The 16,362-nt window shown below is 31.8% G+C and overlaps 1 protein-coding gene across 2 annotated transcripts in view; it reads left to right on the plus strand.

Moving 5' to 3' along the window:
* The window catches only part of Jabba (jabba), a 33,007-nt gene extending 18,947 nt beyond the window's left edge, over positions 1–14,060 (plus strand). Inside the window, exons 2-9 of one of the 2 annotated variants that reach the window (XM_085943442.1) lie at positions 4,211–4,361; positions 4,683–4,840; positions 6,473–6,706; positions 7,755–7,904; positions 8,583–8,955; positions 9,485–9,553; positions 11,493–11,645; positions 13,354–14,060. In XM_085943442.1, coding sequence (XP_085799568.1) covers positions 4,211–4,361; positions 4,683–4,840; positions 6,473–6,706; positions 7,755–7,904; positions 8,583–8,955; positions 9,485–9,553; positions 11,493–11,645; positions 13,354–13,364 — 1,299 coding nt within the window. In that variant the 3' untranslated portion in view covers positions 13,365–14,060. The remainder of the gene's footprint in view (positions 1–4,210; positions 4,362–4,682; positions 4,841–6,472; positions 6,707–7,754; positions 7,905–8,582; positions 8,956–9,484; positions 9,554–11,492; positions 11,646–13,353) is intronic. The other variant, XM_085943444.1, reaches the window with a different exon arrangement.
* Positions 14,061–16,362: the final 2,302 nt, after the last annotated feature.

A 16,362-nucleotide genomic window follows, 5' to 3' on the forward strand; every position in this document is an offset into this window, starting at 1 on the left:
GATCCTGGACATACCTTAAACGTTGTTGATAATCTATTTATATAATTTTGAAGCCTTATTATCCTTTATATTTATTTTAAACATTTGATGAATGCATAAAGTATTTTTATTACATAAAATAGTATTCTTTTAAACCTCTCGCTCTAATGTTTTAGAATATAGTCATATTTCAATACATAAATGTGCAGTGGTGTTAAGATTTTTTACGTTTATTAATTTTTAAACGCATTTATAAAACCATCAGTATAATTTATGTCGACATTATTGTAGTGAAATATTTACGATAAAAAATTATATTGATAATCTCTGTGATCCCAAATTTGACAAGAATTAGGCATTTTATTATTCAAAAAATGGGCAAGATTAACACATTTGAAGATAATTCTAAAGATACTAATTATAAGCTATGTCTTTCACCATTCAAGTTTGATAAACATCCTACGAATATGGATTGCTTTATAATAATTATTGACCTAAGAATAAGGTAGTGTTTTTTTGAAATACGTCATTTCTTTTGGCATTCCCCAGTGGTTAAGCTACAACATACGGCCGTAGCCATAAATTGACAAACTATAATTGAAGTAGGGAGTAAAATGATGTTAACATGCGTGTTTGATACATATAATATATATAAATATAAAGTATAATAAGGCTTCAAAATTATATAAATAGATTATCTACAAAGTTTAAGGAATGTCCAGGATCATGCTTTGAAAATAGAAAAAAAGCTCCATTTTGACCCACGCTGAGCACGTCTGCCCTTAAGTAATTTTGTTCCCCGTTTTAAGCGGATTCGTTTTAGTATTTCGGTCCCAATTACCCTTGGATAACGAGGACCCCCTGTATTATAATAGAAAATCCCATTACCTTATGTATGTCTCTTCCCAGACAGTGATCGACTTTAATAAGGGATAAAAAACAAAACACACAAAACTCACAGTATTTTAAAATAATACTTCTTTAATAATGACATATACAATGCAGCAAATCTAATTAATAATATACTATCATTTGAAAGCAATGCTTAGAACACAAGCAAGTACCTTGCAGCCGTTATCTCTTTAGTTAAGTTCATTCAAGGAGAATATTTCTGTCCACAACTCATAAAAAACAATAAGTCACTTTCGTGTTTATCGCTTTATTAAAAAAAACATTGCATTTAGAAATGATCTAAGTGTATTATTATTGTGGGACCACCAGTTAATAAATAATAAAATTGTATGATAAACTTTATTCAACATTATCATTATTTCAGCTAATTAATTGGTGGTCTACCATAGAGCATTGGCTCAGTGTTGCTTCCTCTACATTATCCTCCAGGTGTCTGCGCCGCCCACTCTAGCATCCCTGTTGACACCATCCAACCGGCGAGAGTCTGGGCCTGGCAACTGACTTTCCATCAACTTTCAATAATTCGGCAAAATGATTATTTTCCGACTGCCTTTCTACAAGCCATGCTTACTTTTCACTATATTGAATCTCGTAGGTCACTTCTGCTCTTGAGACATTTTTGTCTGTTATCGCAAGGGATGATTTCCAATCCTGGTCTCCCAAAGAATTTGAATTTGCATTCGCCTGTCAAATACCTATGCGGTCGCAGCCATGATCTATTCTGGGTCGGAACCGTGTCCACGTGTCAAGCTTAACAGGCACCATTAGCCTGGGGTGCAAGACTAGTCAATGCGCTCCCCAAAGACATATACATTTTCAGTTTGTGTTTACAGTGTTCTTAAATAAATAAAACTGACCTCCAACCGTCCAGTCCGGTATCCAGGATTCCCCTCGGCGGTTGGGCACTATCCATTCTTACTACATGAGTTGCCTGTCGAAACCTGCCTAGTTTAACGAATGCAGAGATACATTCTTCTTGGAAGAGGTTGTGAAGCCCCAGATTATGCCGAATACGCCACTCTTATACGTTCTAGTATGAGTCTATATATCCTACATTGCACCTTCCTCTCGAATATATCAAACGCATGCTCATAGGCCTTGTAGTGAGTCTTATACTCCGACCCGTAGGTCAGTATTGTTTGGATCACCATGTTGTATATCTGAATTTTTATTTGACGGCAAAGGATGCAAGACTTAAGCTGATTTTGAAGACCAAAGTAGTACCCTTTTGCTGCTATAACTCTCCGTTTTATTTCCTCACTTATGATATTCTTGTTGATACCCAGGGAACCGAGGTAAACAAAACTATCGACACACTTGGTTGCTCAGAATGGGCGTATACTTTGTTTTCATCCTGTTTATTAATCATAATATTAAGTAATGAAACATTTATTCATCTTCGCAAAGGGACATTCCCAGGGCATTTCATCCAATTTGTGATCTTTAACCCAGTATTGTTTGATCTTGTTGTCTAATATTTTTATCACCCAGTACCGCCCAAGCCTAGAGATACACTGGCATGTTAGGTACTGAACCATATTTCTGATAACCTCAATGACATAAAATAAAACTTATGTTACATTGTATACTTTATCCACATAATTTAATAATGTATCACATCCAGTCACACCGTGTACTGTGAAAAGATTGTATATTCTTAAATAATATGAAAAAAAGTACCTCCATTACACACATGACACTGTACATTTTTTAATTGCTTTTGCTGAAATCAAATAGATGACAGGTTCTACACACACAAGGTGTACCGATTCAGTGAAGTTCAGCCTTTAAATAAATCCAATTTAATCATGGCTGGTCCTAGCAAGTGCAACGCACGGTTGTTGTATGAATGCAAAGTCCCTAGGTATAATATTATTTCCCCTCCAAAGACAGTTGATTGGGAAAGGGGGTTGCTTCCCAGTATAAATTAAGTACATGAAAAATCTATTTTTTTAAATCTTCATTATCTATTTATACCTACATTATAACAATAATTTGCACAGACACTACAACAAACTACTTAAATACCTGCATGCCTAAAATTTTCCTGCCAAAGATAAGCTACTAAATTCATCAGTAACAATCAATTAACAGCTATTAACATTGCAAGATACCAAAATACTAACCGCTTTTATTCTTCTAACAATATTGTTTTCTACTGCATCTCCCATGATGCCAATGAGTTAAATTTGAATGTATTTTTCAATATTTCAACGATCCTGAATAATTATATTAGAAACATGTTGTTCTCATTTATTCCTCAGAATTCTTAATTAAAAACCAAATGTAATAACATATTGTTTCATTTTTTTTATTATTGCGGCCCACTTAGGACCCGAGGCCCGATTGGGCCATATTGGCCCTAAGATCAGGCCTGAGTACAATGGTGAGTGGTGGAGGTAGGCTGTTAAGATCCGACATGAATAGTGCACACTAAATTTTGTCAGTCGTTCTTATTTGTTTTCATTGAACTAATAATACAAATTGCAAATGGTGCTGATTAGTTCTAAAAACTCAATTAAACCCTGCCTAAGCCAAACCATAATAATTTGCGTATGCTATTGGCGATCTGACAAAAATAATGTACACTTTTCAGTGATACTTATTTGTTTTCTTTGAATTAAGAATATATGATATTTCAGATGGTGTTGGTTAGTTTTTTTAAATTCATTTAGCCCTGCCCCAACCAAACCATAATAGATAAAAAATATTCTTCTATTTAATATCTGAAATTATGTATGACACTAAATCGTACATAATTTTAGATATTTTATAGATAAACAAATATTTTTTGACTATTATCTCTGTTGTTTGAGAGCAATTTTAAAATTCCAATGTCATTAAAAAAAATGGACATATCACATATTGACACAGCTTTTTCTCTCACCCTAGACATACCATACTTTGATATCTTGTAGATCTCACTGAGACGAGTCTGAAGGTATACATAACTCAATTTGCCAAAAAAACGGACATAATATATTAATATCATGTTTTGCCATCCTTACTTACTACAGCTATTATGACTAGGTTTTAAAAGCTAACCAACGCTATCTGCAGTTTGTAGTCTTAGTTCAATGAAAACAAATAAATATGACTGACAAAGATTAGTGTGCACTATTTATGTTGGATAACAACCTACCTCTACTACTTGCCAATGCCTGAATATGATAAAATTAATACATACCTATAATCTGTTTATTTTACAACTAACTATCCTCCAGAATTTTGATATTTAGCCATGAATTACCTATATAGACATAAAAAACTATTTTAGATTGTTCAATTAGTATAAACTGAGTCTCTCTATTTTTTCCAGATGGAAGTATTAACATGGACGCAGATGGCGGCCGGAGAGGCCTTAGAAGCAGTGGCCAGCTATCCAATTGGCCAAGTAATTTTAAAGCAAGTCGACAACTTTCTTTGGCTACTTGAAAAATCGTCACAGTGGGCTTTACCTCCGCCATGTGGTAACACTTTTCATGATATTCAATTATAATGTTATTGATAATTAATGTGGAATTGGCTTAGCCATGTATAGTCATGAAAAATTTATTATTTTTAAATAAACAACTGTTTTTAACAAGTGTTAATAATAGTATTTACCATCCATGATAACCGGGCGATTACCGTGTAAGCTTAGGTTCAAATTCCGGGTCTAGCAAATTCACATGTTGTTTTTCAAGTTTAATAGTCGAACTGATGTTTTTTTTGTCCATTGAATTGATATTAATTTATTCATAATTAAGGAAATAAATATTTTAATATAATTGGTATTTCCTATTTTTCAGCTGATGATGGTGAAAAAACAATGGTGGTTGCTGAATTGATAAGACCTTTGCCATGGATTTTTTTTCTACCAATACTTGTATTCCTTAGACTTGCTCGAGAAACCGTCTCATTTGGGGCGCTCATGATGGGCAAAGAACCAATTAGAGCGTCTTCTATTGTAAGTAAAGCATCTATCATATTTTTCTATATTACACTATCTACACATATATTATATTTTAGTATTTGTGATTTTTTGACATAAGTAACTACGATCACTAAGTAACCATGAAAAATATTGAAGATAAGAAATTTCCATATTCTCTCATCTCCATCAGTTCCATCTGAAACATAACATCGAAGTGGAATCTTAATTATCCGAATGCGAAAAAGCACAACAAATTATTGCTAAAATTTTCGAACAATATTATTAAAATGGTTAATTCCAGAATGATTTTTTTTATGCAATTACATGAATTTATCATTAGCCAGATCATCTTCATCTCTAATTAATTTGGATAATCGAGGTACTACTGTACGCCCTGACAAAATTATGAAAGTGAAGACGAAAAAAAAACACAAATTAACGTAATATTAAATAATAATATTATGAAATCGAAAAAAGAGCATGATAGCTATGAGATTTTTGTATTAATTTCCATAACTATTGTATTTCACTCTAATGCAAATGCATGCAATTGAATTTGGTGTTACAATACAAAGAAATCCAAACAAAATGAAAAATTACATAACTCTGAACTATGTAATTTGCACTTACTATGGTTTTCCACTTATGGTGCGATGTTATGTATGAGAAAAGGTTCATAATATTATGGTTTGAAGTACCTATTCTTTTTTTTGTATTACTTCTAAAATAGTGTTTCTCTTATAGGATGGATATGGTGCAAAATTATAACCACGTAACCGTAGTAATCCCTCAGCGAGGCAAACAAGTGGAAAAAAAAATAACGATATTGTAGGACTTGTCGTCTGCCAAAATAAAACTTATTGTGGTTTTCTATAATTTTTTTCACACTAGGACAAATATATACAAACATAGAGCTTTTAAGTCATGTTTTAGTAATTTTGTTGTTGTAATTACAATTTGTGAAAATATGTAACATCACCCTGTTTTGTACAATTGACTAGACGTCTCGGGGAGTAATTTTTCAATTGTAAATCATTATAATACCCTATTTACACGTACATATACTTATTGCTGACAGTACGTATTATCGCAGCCATAACAAAAAAATGCATGTGTAAAAACGTATTATCATGCAAGTTGCAACATTGCATGCATTCATCAAAAAAGTTCAGAAGCTTCTGAATTTTCACGCGACATTTGGACTGTGAAGTAGAACGATAGCGGCGAACCTACCGGGAAAAAAAATTAACTACACACCACGTAGACTCATTTTGATATTTACCGATTTTCACGATTTGTCAAATAGTACCATAAAATGAGAACATCGCGTCTCGCTTACTCTTGAGGAATGAAATTGGCGAGACAGTCAGCACTTTTACGTGTAAACAGCTGTTATCACGATAGTTTAAAATACACACTATTGGTGCAAGTAAATCCATGCATGTGTACAGACTGACTGTTTTATATGCAAAAAGGTAACTCTAGACCTCGCGATTTTTTTTACATTTTACTTGAATTGGCAATATTAACTTGAAAATACCTAAATGGTAGATATAGTAGTGCACTGTAATTCCAATATGACAATATGTAGGTCGTTATCAGTCAAGTCACTTATTGAAAAATAGTGACTGTCCCTGCCGCATTAATATTCCTTATTTTTTACAGGTAAGATTTATTCAAAACAGCAGACGGTCGCTCCGTGCCATAAAATATGAAGGAATTAGGTACATGAGATCGAAAAATCAAAGCAGTTCCGACAAGCATCACTTCTACATCTCCTCGTTTTTGGCTTGGTTCATAGAGAAACTTCAAAATCTCACATGCTACAGAATTGTCAAATATTCAAATGGCGAAAAACCGAGCATGATTGGCCGCAAAAACTCGGGAGAAAAAATAGTGGTAAATATAGCCAAACTTACCGAATTTCATAATTATATTAACAATATATAATTTTTAAATTCTCAAAAGCATACCATTTATAAAAATACAAGGGAACAAATAATTGGATTGAGTCGGACGCGAACCTCGGCGCTTGAATCATTGGAATTACTACCTTTTCCACATTTTATTTGCTATTTTCTACGATTTTTTCTAATATTAATGTTTCTGAGACAATGCAAAATTATATATTATTGAATAAAAGATTAATATTAATTATCTTTAAAGCGATACATAATTTGAGTGCCTAGAGACATGCCACTCAGTGAATGTAATATTCACGCAAATGGAACGCACATTTTGCCCTAACCAAACATGATAAAAATTGATTTTTTACATACAATTGAACTAAATTAGCTTATTTTATTAATCCATAAATAAACTTCCCCGTGTAGTTTTTACTTGTCATTAGTTATGTCCACACTTGTGTGCTAGACAGATACGACAACGCATGCATTTAGTGTGCGTGATACATTCGCAAAGGTTCGCCTCGAATCAGTTGAATGTTGCGCTTTCATCAGCAGTGGATTTTTATTCAACATTTCGTGCAACTTCATCCACCATTTTCCACCATCCACCAAGATTGTTCTAAATATTCATAAAGTTCTTATTAGATAATATGTTTTAATTTAATTATTATAATTCCCTTATTGTTCCAAAAATTCTACATTTTTTTTTAAATAATCTTTAATTTAGTTAGAAGCAGACTTGAGAGGGTCTATTGTCTGGGCCTCGCATCAGTTGAAGTACAGCCTTGTGGTGGAGAGGGTCCAAAAGATATTTTTGAGACGCCTTTACTTTCGGCTGTATAGATATTATCTATGGCTTACATACTAAAGCTTTTTAGAAAGGATCTTTATTTAGCTATATTTTTTACCGACTTATACGCGGCGTAAATCGTAAACACATTTAAAATTTAAAAGTGTGGGTGGAAAGCTTAAGCATTATTTCATGATATGGTGTTAATATTACTTCATCGGTTATATGATACGTATGTAATATGTTTAAGGTTAAGAAATCTGACCGCAACACATCCAGGTCCCCCAGCTCGGAAATCGAAGACGACAATGATCTGGATGACTCGGCAGCTCTTCTAAGGAACTTGTTATCTAATTTAGAACAATTCGTTGAAACAGACAGTGACGACTCTGATTATTCAGTAAGTTTTTACACTTACAACCCCTTTCTTCAGACATGTTCATAGGAATATTTGTTCAAAAAAACACAATTTTATTATGTTTGTACATAGTTTTATTTATAATAACTTTATAATATTATGCCAAACTAAGGAAAAGTTATTATACTTAAATAAACATTACTATTGTTATTTCATTAAAGTTATACATGATCCGTAATCCACTAGCGACCAAAACTTACAGTAAAGTTGTCAAATACACGATATAATAATGGTTTCATATTAATTTTTCTTTTACTAATTATTACTCATTGTTGGACAGATAATATCCATTGGAATGTTTTCTTTTTCGAGTGCAAGCATAGAGTTTTGAATAATGTTTTTATAATTTTACAATAATTATAATCAAACCCATGAAAATGTTTGATCTAGATTGACGCCTGTCGTCTATGCGTCTTTCAAATTTATTATTTTTATATATTTCAATGCAAACTTTTCATTCATTTTTTTTTTATTCATAAGACGCTTGATATGAAAAATTGTGTCTCTAATAGTGCCCTTAAGGTCAACCTGATATTAGTATAAGTTATAGTAGGAACACTTTGATAATTCCCCTTAAATAATAAATCAAACACTTAACCATCTGAATACAAAAGATTGTCCGTGCTGAAAGTTCTTAAATCAATTATGTTTTATTTGTAGGTAAAGAATGAAGGTATTCAAATATCTGGCAGTTCCTCTTCTGATGACAGTGAAGATGAACATTCAAACAAAGAAGTAGAAGAGTATTACCAACCAGAAGATGAACAAAATACCTCGACTCGGAAGAAAACAAAATCTAACGGATTAAAAGGTGTGAAGAAATCTACTCCTCAGCCTCAATGTGACGAGAACAAAGATGATGCTTTGAAGAACGGAGCAATTCAAAAGAAAATAAGCGACAGAGAAAGTTTGAAGAAGTTTATTGAATCTGAGCAACAATTGAGCGGCCGTCAATCGGAATTGAAAGCCAAACTGAAGCGTAGGTCCACATCCAAAAGTCCCAAAAGGACTCCAAAAACATCACCCCAGCAAGGTACTATTACATTGAAATTTTAATCTTTTTCACTGTAAAATATATAGGTACTCTAAAAATATTCTAACCATTGACTTACCTATTACCATATAGGATTAATGCTATTACTTAAATTTGCATAGATTTGACGTTTATGTACATGGGTTTTGACTGATTTATTGATATTAAGCAGTGTGCAGCCAATGAGATGTCAGCACATTGGTATGTTATGGTTTGCAGCCATATTATATTATAATAATATACAGATGTTATATCAAAGTGGGCTCTGTACATTTTTTCCGCATATGAGTTCAAACCTCTCTGTTACTCGCCCATTTTGGTTGATATCCATTTGCACAATCCATATAAATGTCTTCAAGATCTGAAAAGATAAAGTAGGTAAGGAATTACTGTCAGATTCGTGCATTCAATCGAAAATACATATGCACTTTGGTTTTCTCAATAAAACTATGGTTCTAAAGAATCAACCAAATATTGTTTTTGTTGATACCTATTTGATTTTTTTTTGAATGTGTTTTATCTATTATAGTTAAGCAATCCACATATTACTGGAAAAATAAAAGTATTCAAAGACTAATCCCCACGGCAAAATCGAAAGGTGACTGATATAAATATTTAATAAATTTCATGTTGTGCTTTTACATTTGGACAACATATTCCGCATTAAAGTTTCTTTAGCTTGCTTCATGCTTTCAATAATAGGGAAATATAATAATATTAAGAGAATGTTTTCTTTTGCACAAATTTTCTTCAGAAATAGTATAGGTAGGGGAAAGGGTTGCACCTTGGGTCAGTTTTACATTGGGATACTTGCTCTAGAAATTCAACCACTATAGCGGTGACAGTAGAAATTACACATTATGTCGCCAACTATGTTTTCTATTTTGTTCACTAAGCCATTTTAGTTTCAGTTATTCTTTGAAGCGTCAAGTCTCAATTTACTTTTCTGCTACCTTCAAAGTAAAATTTATCTATCATTTCCTAAACGTATAGAAACAAGGTACCTACTTAAGCATAATTATTGATATATACTGTCACAGCATTGTGTAAGCAATCTATCAAATAATTCGTTAAAAAAATTGTATCTATATAATATCTGAGGTGTTTTCAAGTTATGTATGTTCAATATATGGAATGTTACATTCTCAAAATCTTCTGAATTATTCATTGAATAAAAGAAATGGTTTATTAAAAATTGCTAGCAAGTTCAAGTAGGCGTTATAACTAAAATATTTGGCAAGAGCCGGGCGTCGGTTAGTAATTAAGGTAATTAATATTCCTTGATTTAATACACAAAAACCGATAGTCAATAATAATGCAATTTGATAAGCATTTCATGTATGTATGACCGACTAGTTTAAATTGTCATAATTAGATATTAGGCTCGTAGCATAATTGTTTAATGCACAGATTGGCGCGACTCCAATGGTTACACGGATTCAAATCCAGTTGAGTTTCGTATTTTTTTCAAATATGATTTTTTCTAATGGGTATATCTGAAACATTTTCAAGTTATGTATGTTCAATATATTATGGAATGTTACATTCTCGAAATCTTGTGAATTATTCATTGAATAAAAGAAATAGTTTATTAAAACACATACATTTAACTGACAATGTTTAGCGTGCACTATTTGTATCGGGTCTTAACAGCCTTCCTCCACCCCTCACCACTAATGTTTGTAGTAGGTAATTGATATATCTATACCATCGAATTCATAAAAAATTTCAAGTTTTAGGGCATATTTTGGTAATACATTAATCGATCGAATTGATCTGATTGAGTGAATCCAAAATTGTGTTAAAATGCTTGTGGTGTTTGACAGATTTGGGTGATATCTGTGTGAAATTTGCTACAAATGAATCTGCAATGTAAAATGACGTACGCCTAATATAATCATTGCTTTTTTTCATTTTCACCTTGAGATTTATCGACTCCGTCATTGTAGAGAAGACTTTGTTCATCGTTAGCTTATTGTTAAGCATGCATCGATAAGCTGTATCCATCCATTCATCCAATTTTGTCATCTGATATTTAGAAACATGGAGAGAGAGGAGGTTTGCGTGATTTTTGCATAAAGGCCTTAATCTTTTAGCTATGCCTATGGTTGGTGTATTGGTGGCCATTTTATATAATGCTTTTTCGATAATTACATGAAGCTATATATTATAATGAGGTTGTGATTACTACAGAGGCCTAACCCGCATAGTCCTTGATGTCAAATTGTAGTATTGTAGGCTTTGATTTAAAAATTATTTGGATAACTTTTTCAATTCTACCGAGAGTGATAATTTAACATGTCTGGTGATTTCTACAATAACACTAAACTTGTACAAAAGAAAATTGGCAGATACCATCAGACCAATTAATACACGGAAGCATTCAAGCTACGTGCTGTTTTTATAAACCAGCACTATGCCGAAGCAGTAATTTGTACGAATTGGGGATACGGACTGTGAAGTATTCATGGCCTCATAATATAAATAATTTGTAATAAACCTGAACACTGTATTAATCAACTAATTGCCGATTTTAGCAGCAGATCAGAAACAATGTGCTGGTGGCAATCCATTGCCAGTGGTGATGGTAACACCCGCTGCCGAATCACCAAACAGATCACCAAACAAATCACCAACGGTTGGACACTCACCGAAGAGTCCGCAAAAAAAACAACAATCTCCTCACCATGGTAATTTTTTTTTATTTATTTTACTTTACCCGTTAATTGCAATAAATTATAATACAGTCTTGCATCAATGTACAATATTACCCCATGATGGCCGAGCGGCTAACGCGTCAACTTATAATGTCTTGGGTCCTAGGTTCGAATCCTGGGTCTAATAAATACACATTGTTTAATAAATCAAAATACACACAAACACACGCACGGTGTGTTTGGAGTTAGAGTATGGAGCTAATAGGTTGAGCAAGTGGTAAGAGCAACATTCATTTCTAGTAAAAACAAAAATCTGTTAATACAAACCTCTACTCTGTGGAGACTCATGATTTTATTAGGATTGGTCATGGTCAAAAAAAGAAAATTGCATCAATAATAAGATGCATTTTTTTCCTATTTTGGTCCCTAAATATTCAATGTGTATCTTATAATGCTGTCATAAAATGATGTAGTGGTCAGTTGGGAGTAAGCTTGTAAGGGGTAGTAGGAAGTTGAGATGCTGTTGTTACTGCCCAGGTACGTTGTCTTTAAAAAAATGTGTTACTAATTACCGCTTAAAATGTACATAACACAATGATACTGCATTGAAGCGAAGACTTATTGTGTATGAATGGAAAAAGACGTAACTGCATGACATCAAAGTTTGGAGAATGGGTAACATAGGTAGGTACTTGGAAGAAAATCCCAGAGTTAGTAGTGATAAATGCTGTATCACTGACACCTTGATTCCACATAAGACAATATTTTACAGAATATAGCAGACAACAACCACCCTGAGTCGATGTAATATTACAGACAAAAGTATATTAATAAAATAGCACACTTATTATTATTGTATGGCTTTTATCTTCGTAATAAGGTTTTTAACTTTTTATTATACTGAGTTTACACATACATGGATTTACTGTTGACAGTAAGAAAATGAATGGGTAAACATGTATTATCCTGCAGTTGGTAAGATTGCTTGCTTGAATCAAACAAGTTTGGAAGCTTCTGAATTTTCATGTGGCAGTAAGATTTTTTCGATCTGCGCCTGCGCAGTAGAATGATAGTGGCGAACCTGCCAGTAAAAAAATGATTTTCAGGTTGACCGATTTTCGCTAGCTGTCAAATAATACCATAAAATGACAACATTGCATGTCACTCACTCTTAAAGAATGAATTGGACAGACAGTCAGCACTTTTATGTGTAAACAGTTATCGTCATGATAGTTTAAAGTAAGCACTATTGCCGTCAGTAAATCCATGCACATGTACAGGCGCTATTATTATTTAAAAATAAGGGTACGTCTTATAATTGAAGCAATTAATAGGCTAGTGGTCAGACATAATATTTCAATAAAATTGATTTACTATACACAGAATGAGTGTCCGCATAGGGTAAGTCCAAATAGGATATTTTAGGAAATATTGTTTCATTCAAATACAAATTATTATATCCATTTTGCCTTTGATTTTCAACCGATTTGAATCTTTTAAATTCAAGTTCGTCAAGACATTCAACATCTGTGCACTAACCTATCAATATCATTATATTATAATGGTTTTTCTAGCATACCTACATATTTATGTTATGTAGACACATAATCTGAATTGTTATTAACTCTAAACACACAATCATCAACTTACCAACTTTTAGCAGTAGCTGCGTGATATTCAGTAACCAATTAGCTACAAAATGATGAATAACTAATTAAATGATTTAATTTGAATTTTATAGATCGGCACTGAAGCAGCACTTGAAAAGAATTCATCACAATTTCTGGTGTGTTGCGAAATCGGTACCTACCATAGTTTTATTTCCAATATAAAAAGGACGCTTGTGTTAAATCATAATACTACTATCATCTATGTTGTGTTCATTTATATTTACATATTATTCAGTGACGTGTCCAATATAATTAAAATGATATTAAACTTTTCAAATAAATGTAAATTAATACCTAATTGTAATGAAAGATCTGAATTAGATTTTTTGTGGATCAACTATTAAAATAAAATAAATATCAATGTCTGCAAAAATATATTAGACTCTGGTAACATTGTTCTTTTTATACAAAGAGGTGAATCACAAGGAACAGAATATAAATGGAGCATCTATCAAATTCTACTTCTTTTGTTTTGAATAACTTTAACTCTAACTATAATAATTATTGCCATTATTTGTCTGATTTTATATTATTCACCTACTATAGTTAGAATTTAGACATTATTTTTATCATCATTGTTATAGCTTATTGTTTAGATTTTAAATACTGATTAATTTATGCACTTTAAGTAGTTTATTTTTTATTGATATGATTTTTTAATGTAAGTAAGTAGTAAGTATGGTAACTTTTTTTGAGATTATTTTGCAGTGAAGTTGCGATTATTCAGACTACTGTTTTTAAATTATTTTATAATAAATGAAAGCTTTATTTATAATGTAAACTTGTTTTTTTCTATAAATGAGTCGTATAGTTCCTATATACGATAAGTCCACTTTGATGAAATGTTGGCAAACTAAATATTTTCATTTAATACTACTTCTTCTTATGAAAACTTATGATTGAATTTATTTTATGGTGGTTTGTTGTTTTTATACAAATATTCACAATAAAATTAATCATTACCGTAGCAATAAAGGAGAAATTGACAATGAAGCTAACTGTCAAATGTATCGTATTTAGGAACCCAGTAGGTGTGACTTATCGGTCTTTATTTCTCAACACAAACGATATGTGGTTGACAAGTATAGGGTAAATAAAAAAACAATTATTATTTCAATAAATACAAAAATAATTTGTTATAATGATTTCAATCATTGGTGATGTGACAAGTTTTTGTCAGTAAAATAAAAATCGTATTTTGTAAAATTTATTTATTATCATAAAAACTAATAGGTACCTACATTAGAACGAATCGAACATAAGTTTTGTCTTCTCTTCATCTAATAAACAAATAATTATTAAAATAAAATCAAAAAAATATTAACATGGTTATGTAACTTTAAAGGGTTTTTTAGGTAAGTGATAGTAGAAAAAGATACACAAATGTAAAAAAAAAATAAAAAATATTAGGTACCGTCTTCGCTCCTAAGCAGAGCATATGAACCTCCACAGAGTGAAGGTTATATTAACAGACCCTTTTTTACGAGGAATGGTTGTTAGCCATTCGCCCAACCTATTGGGCCCTTGGACTGGATCAAGCATACATTGAAAAGACAACATGAAATTTTACACAAATATACATATTATGTATGATAATGACATTTATTTACGATCACTAATGTAATCACAATATATTTTTAAATAAACGTAGTCCGAGTAATTTATAACAGAAAAAAAATGTTATAAAAAAATCTTATTAAAAAACTATTATTTCAAACAAGGGAAGTTTACAATCACACAGATTTTATTTTATTCATGTAGAACAATTACAAAAAAGTACGGAAATAACTAAAATAAAAACAATTGTTTAATTCGAGGGAAATTCTCAATCACCCAGTATTTGCTAACATTCAATGCAAAATATTCGTATTTTAAATATCTTTCCCGATGATCCACGTTCTTTTTCTATAATTCCTAATTGATGACTCGTTTCCTTGATGTATTTCCTTCCACTTTAGCAACATTCTGGGTAAGGTCAGACATTATTTCGTTGTATTTCTACTAAAAACTTGAGACACTTTTGATAACGCGAACTGCTACAACGGCCATGTTGATTTTTGCAAATGCTAGATGCCAATTGGCTCTCTACAAGGTCGCATGGACTCATCGGCCTTTGGAACAAACCGCACCGTGGACCATGGATCGCCGATAGGAATTCATCGTGATTTTAAAAAGTCTCTTTTCATATGAATTGATCGCCGTTAAGAACTGAACAACATTTTATTAGTGTGGAGCGCTGCCGGTAGAAAAAAATGCCATCATTATCTCAATTTTGACTAAAAGTGGACTTATCGTATATAGAAACTATATGACTCAAATATAAACAATACTGCTGCTCTCCTGTACTGACATTCTTACTTCTTAGAAAAATGAAGCAGCTATAACATTAAGTCATTGAGATGTGGAAATCTCTGATGCGACAAAATACTGATATATAAGCATAAAAATGCAGATTGATTTTCAATTCTTTATTGTAAGTATATTCCTTGGATAACTTGATTTCTCTAAATAACAAGTAGTGAGGGGCTTGTCATTATCGAGGTTTGTAATGAGTCCAATGTAATGATTTTGTACATTGGGAGTATTTCAGTCTTATTGAAATGAGACATGTTACATCGGAGATTTCTATAATTATTATTTATATGTTGATGTTGGTGGTATGTCATCACATATACATAATGGTGAAGACAGACAGCAGTAGTCATAAAATAGTACCTAAAATATGCACGAACCAATAAATTAAATTAAATTAAATATTCAAAATTACAAGTATGCATTACAATTTATTACACGCAATTAAATATTAAATATTGTTTATTCAAATGAAAATTCTAATGTTTTGTTATGGAACGGCGAGATCATTTTCATATAAACACCTTTTATATTTAAACTGATTTTATTTGAAGCTAATTAATATAATATATAAAGCAGATTACATTTTAGACAACTTGTTACAGTATGGTATAATACAGTGAATGCAGTTGATGCGTCTTTCTCTAAGGTTGAATTTAAACTGAATAAAGAATAATAATTATTGTAAAGCTATTTTGATTATGAATATTATAAAACAAACATTTACA

The sequence above is a fragment of the Rhyacophila brunnea genome, unplaced genomic scaffold (assembly GCF_057557595.1).
Source record: "Rhyacophila brunnea isolate RB1 unplaced genomic scaffold, BYU_Rbru_1.0 scaffold_16, whole genome shotgun sequence".
Classification (NCBI taxonomy): domain Eukaryota; kingdom Metazoa; phylum Arthropoda; class Insecta; order Trichoptera; family Rhyacophilidae; genus Rhyacophila; species Rhyacophila brunnea.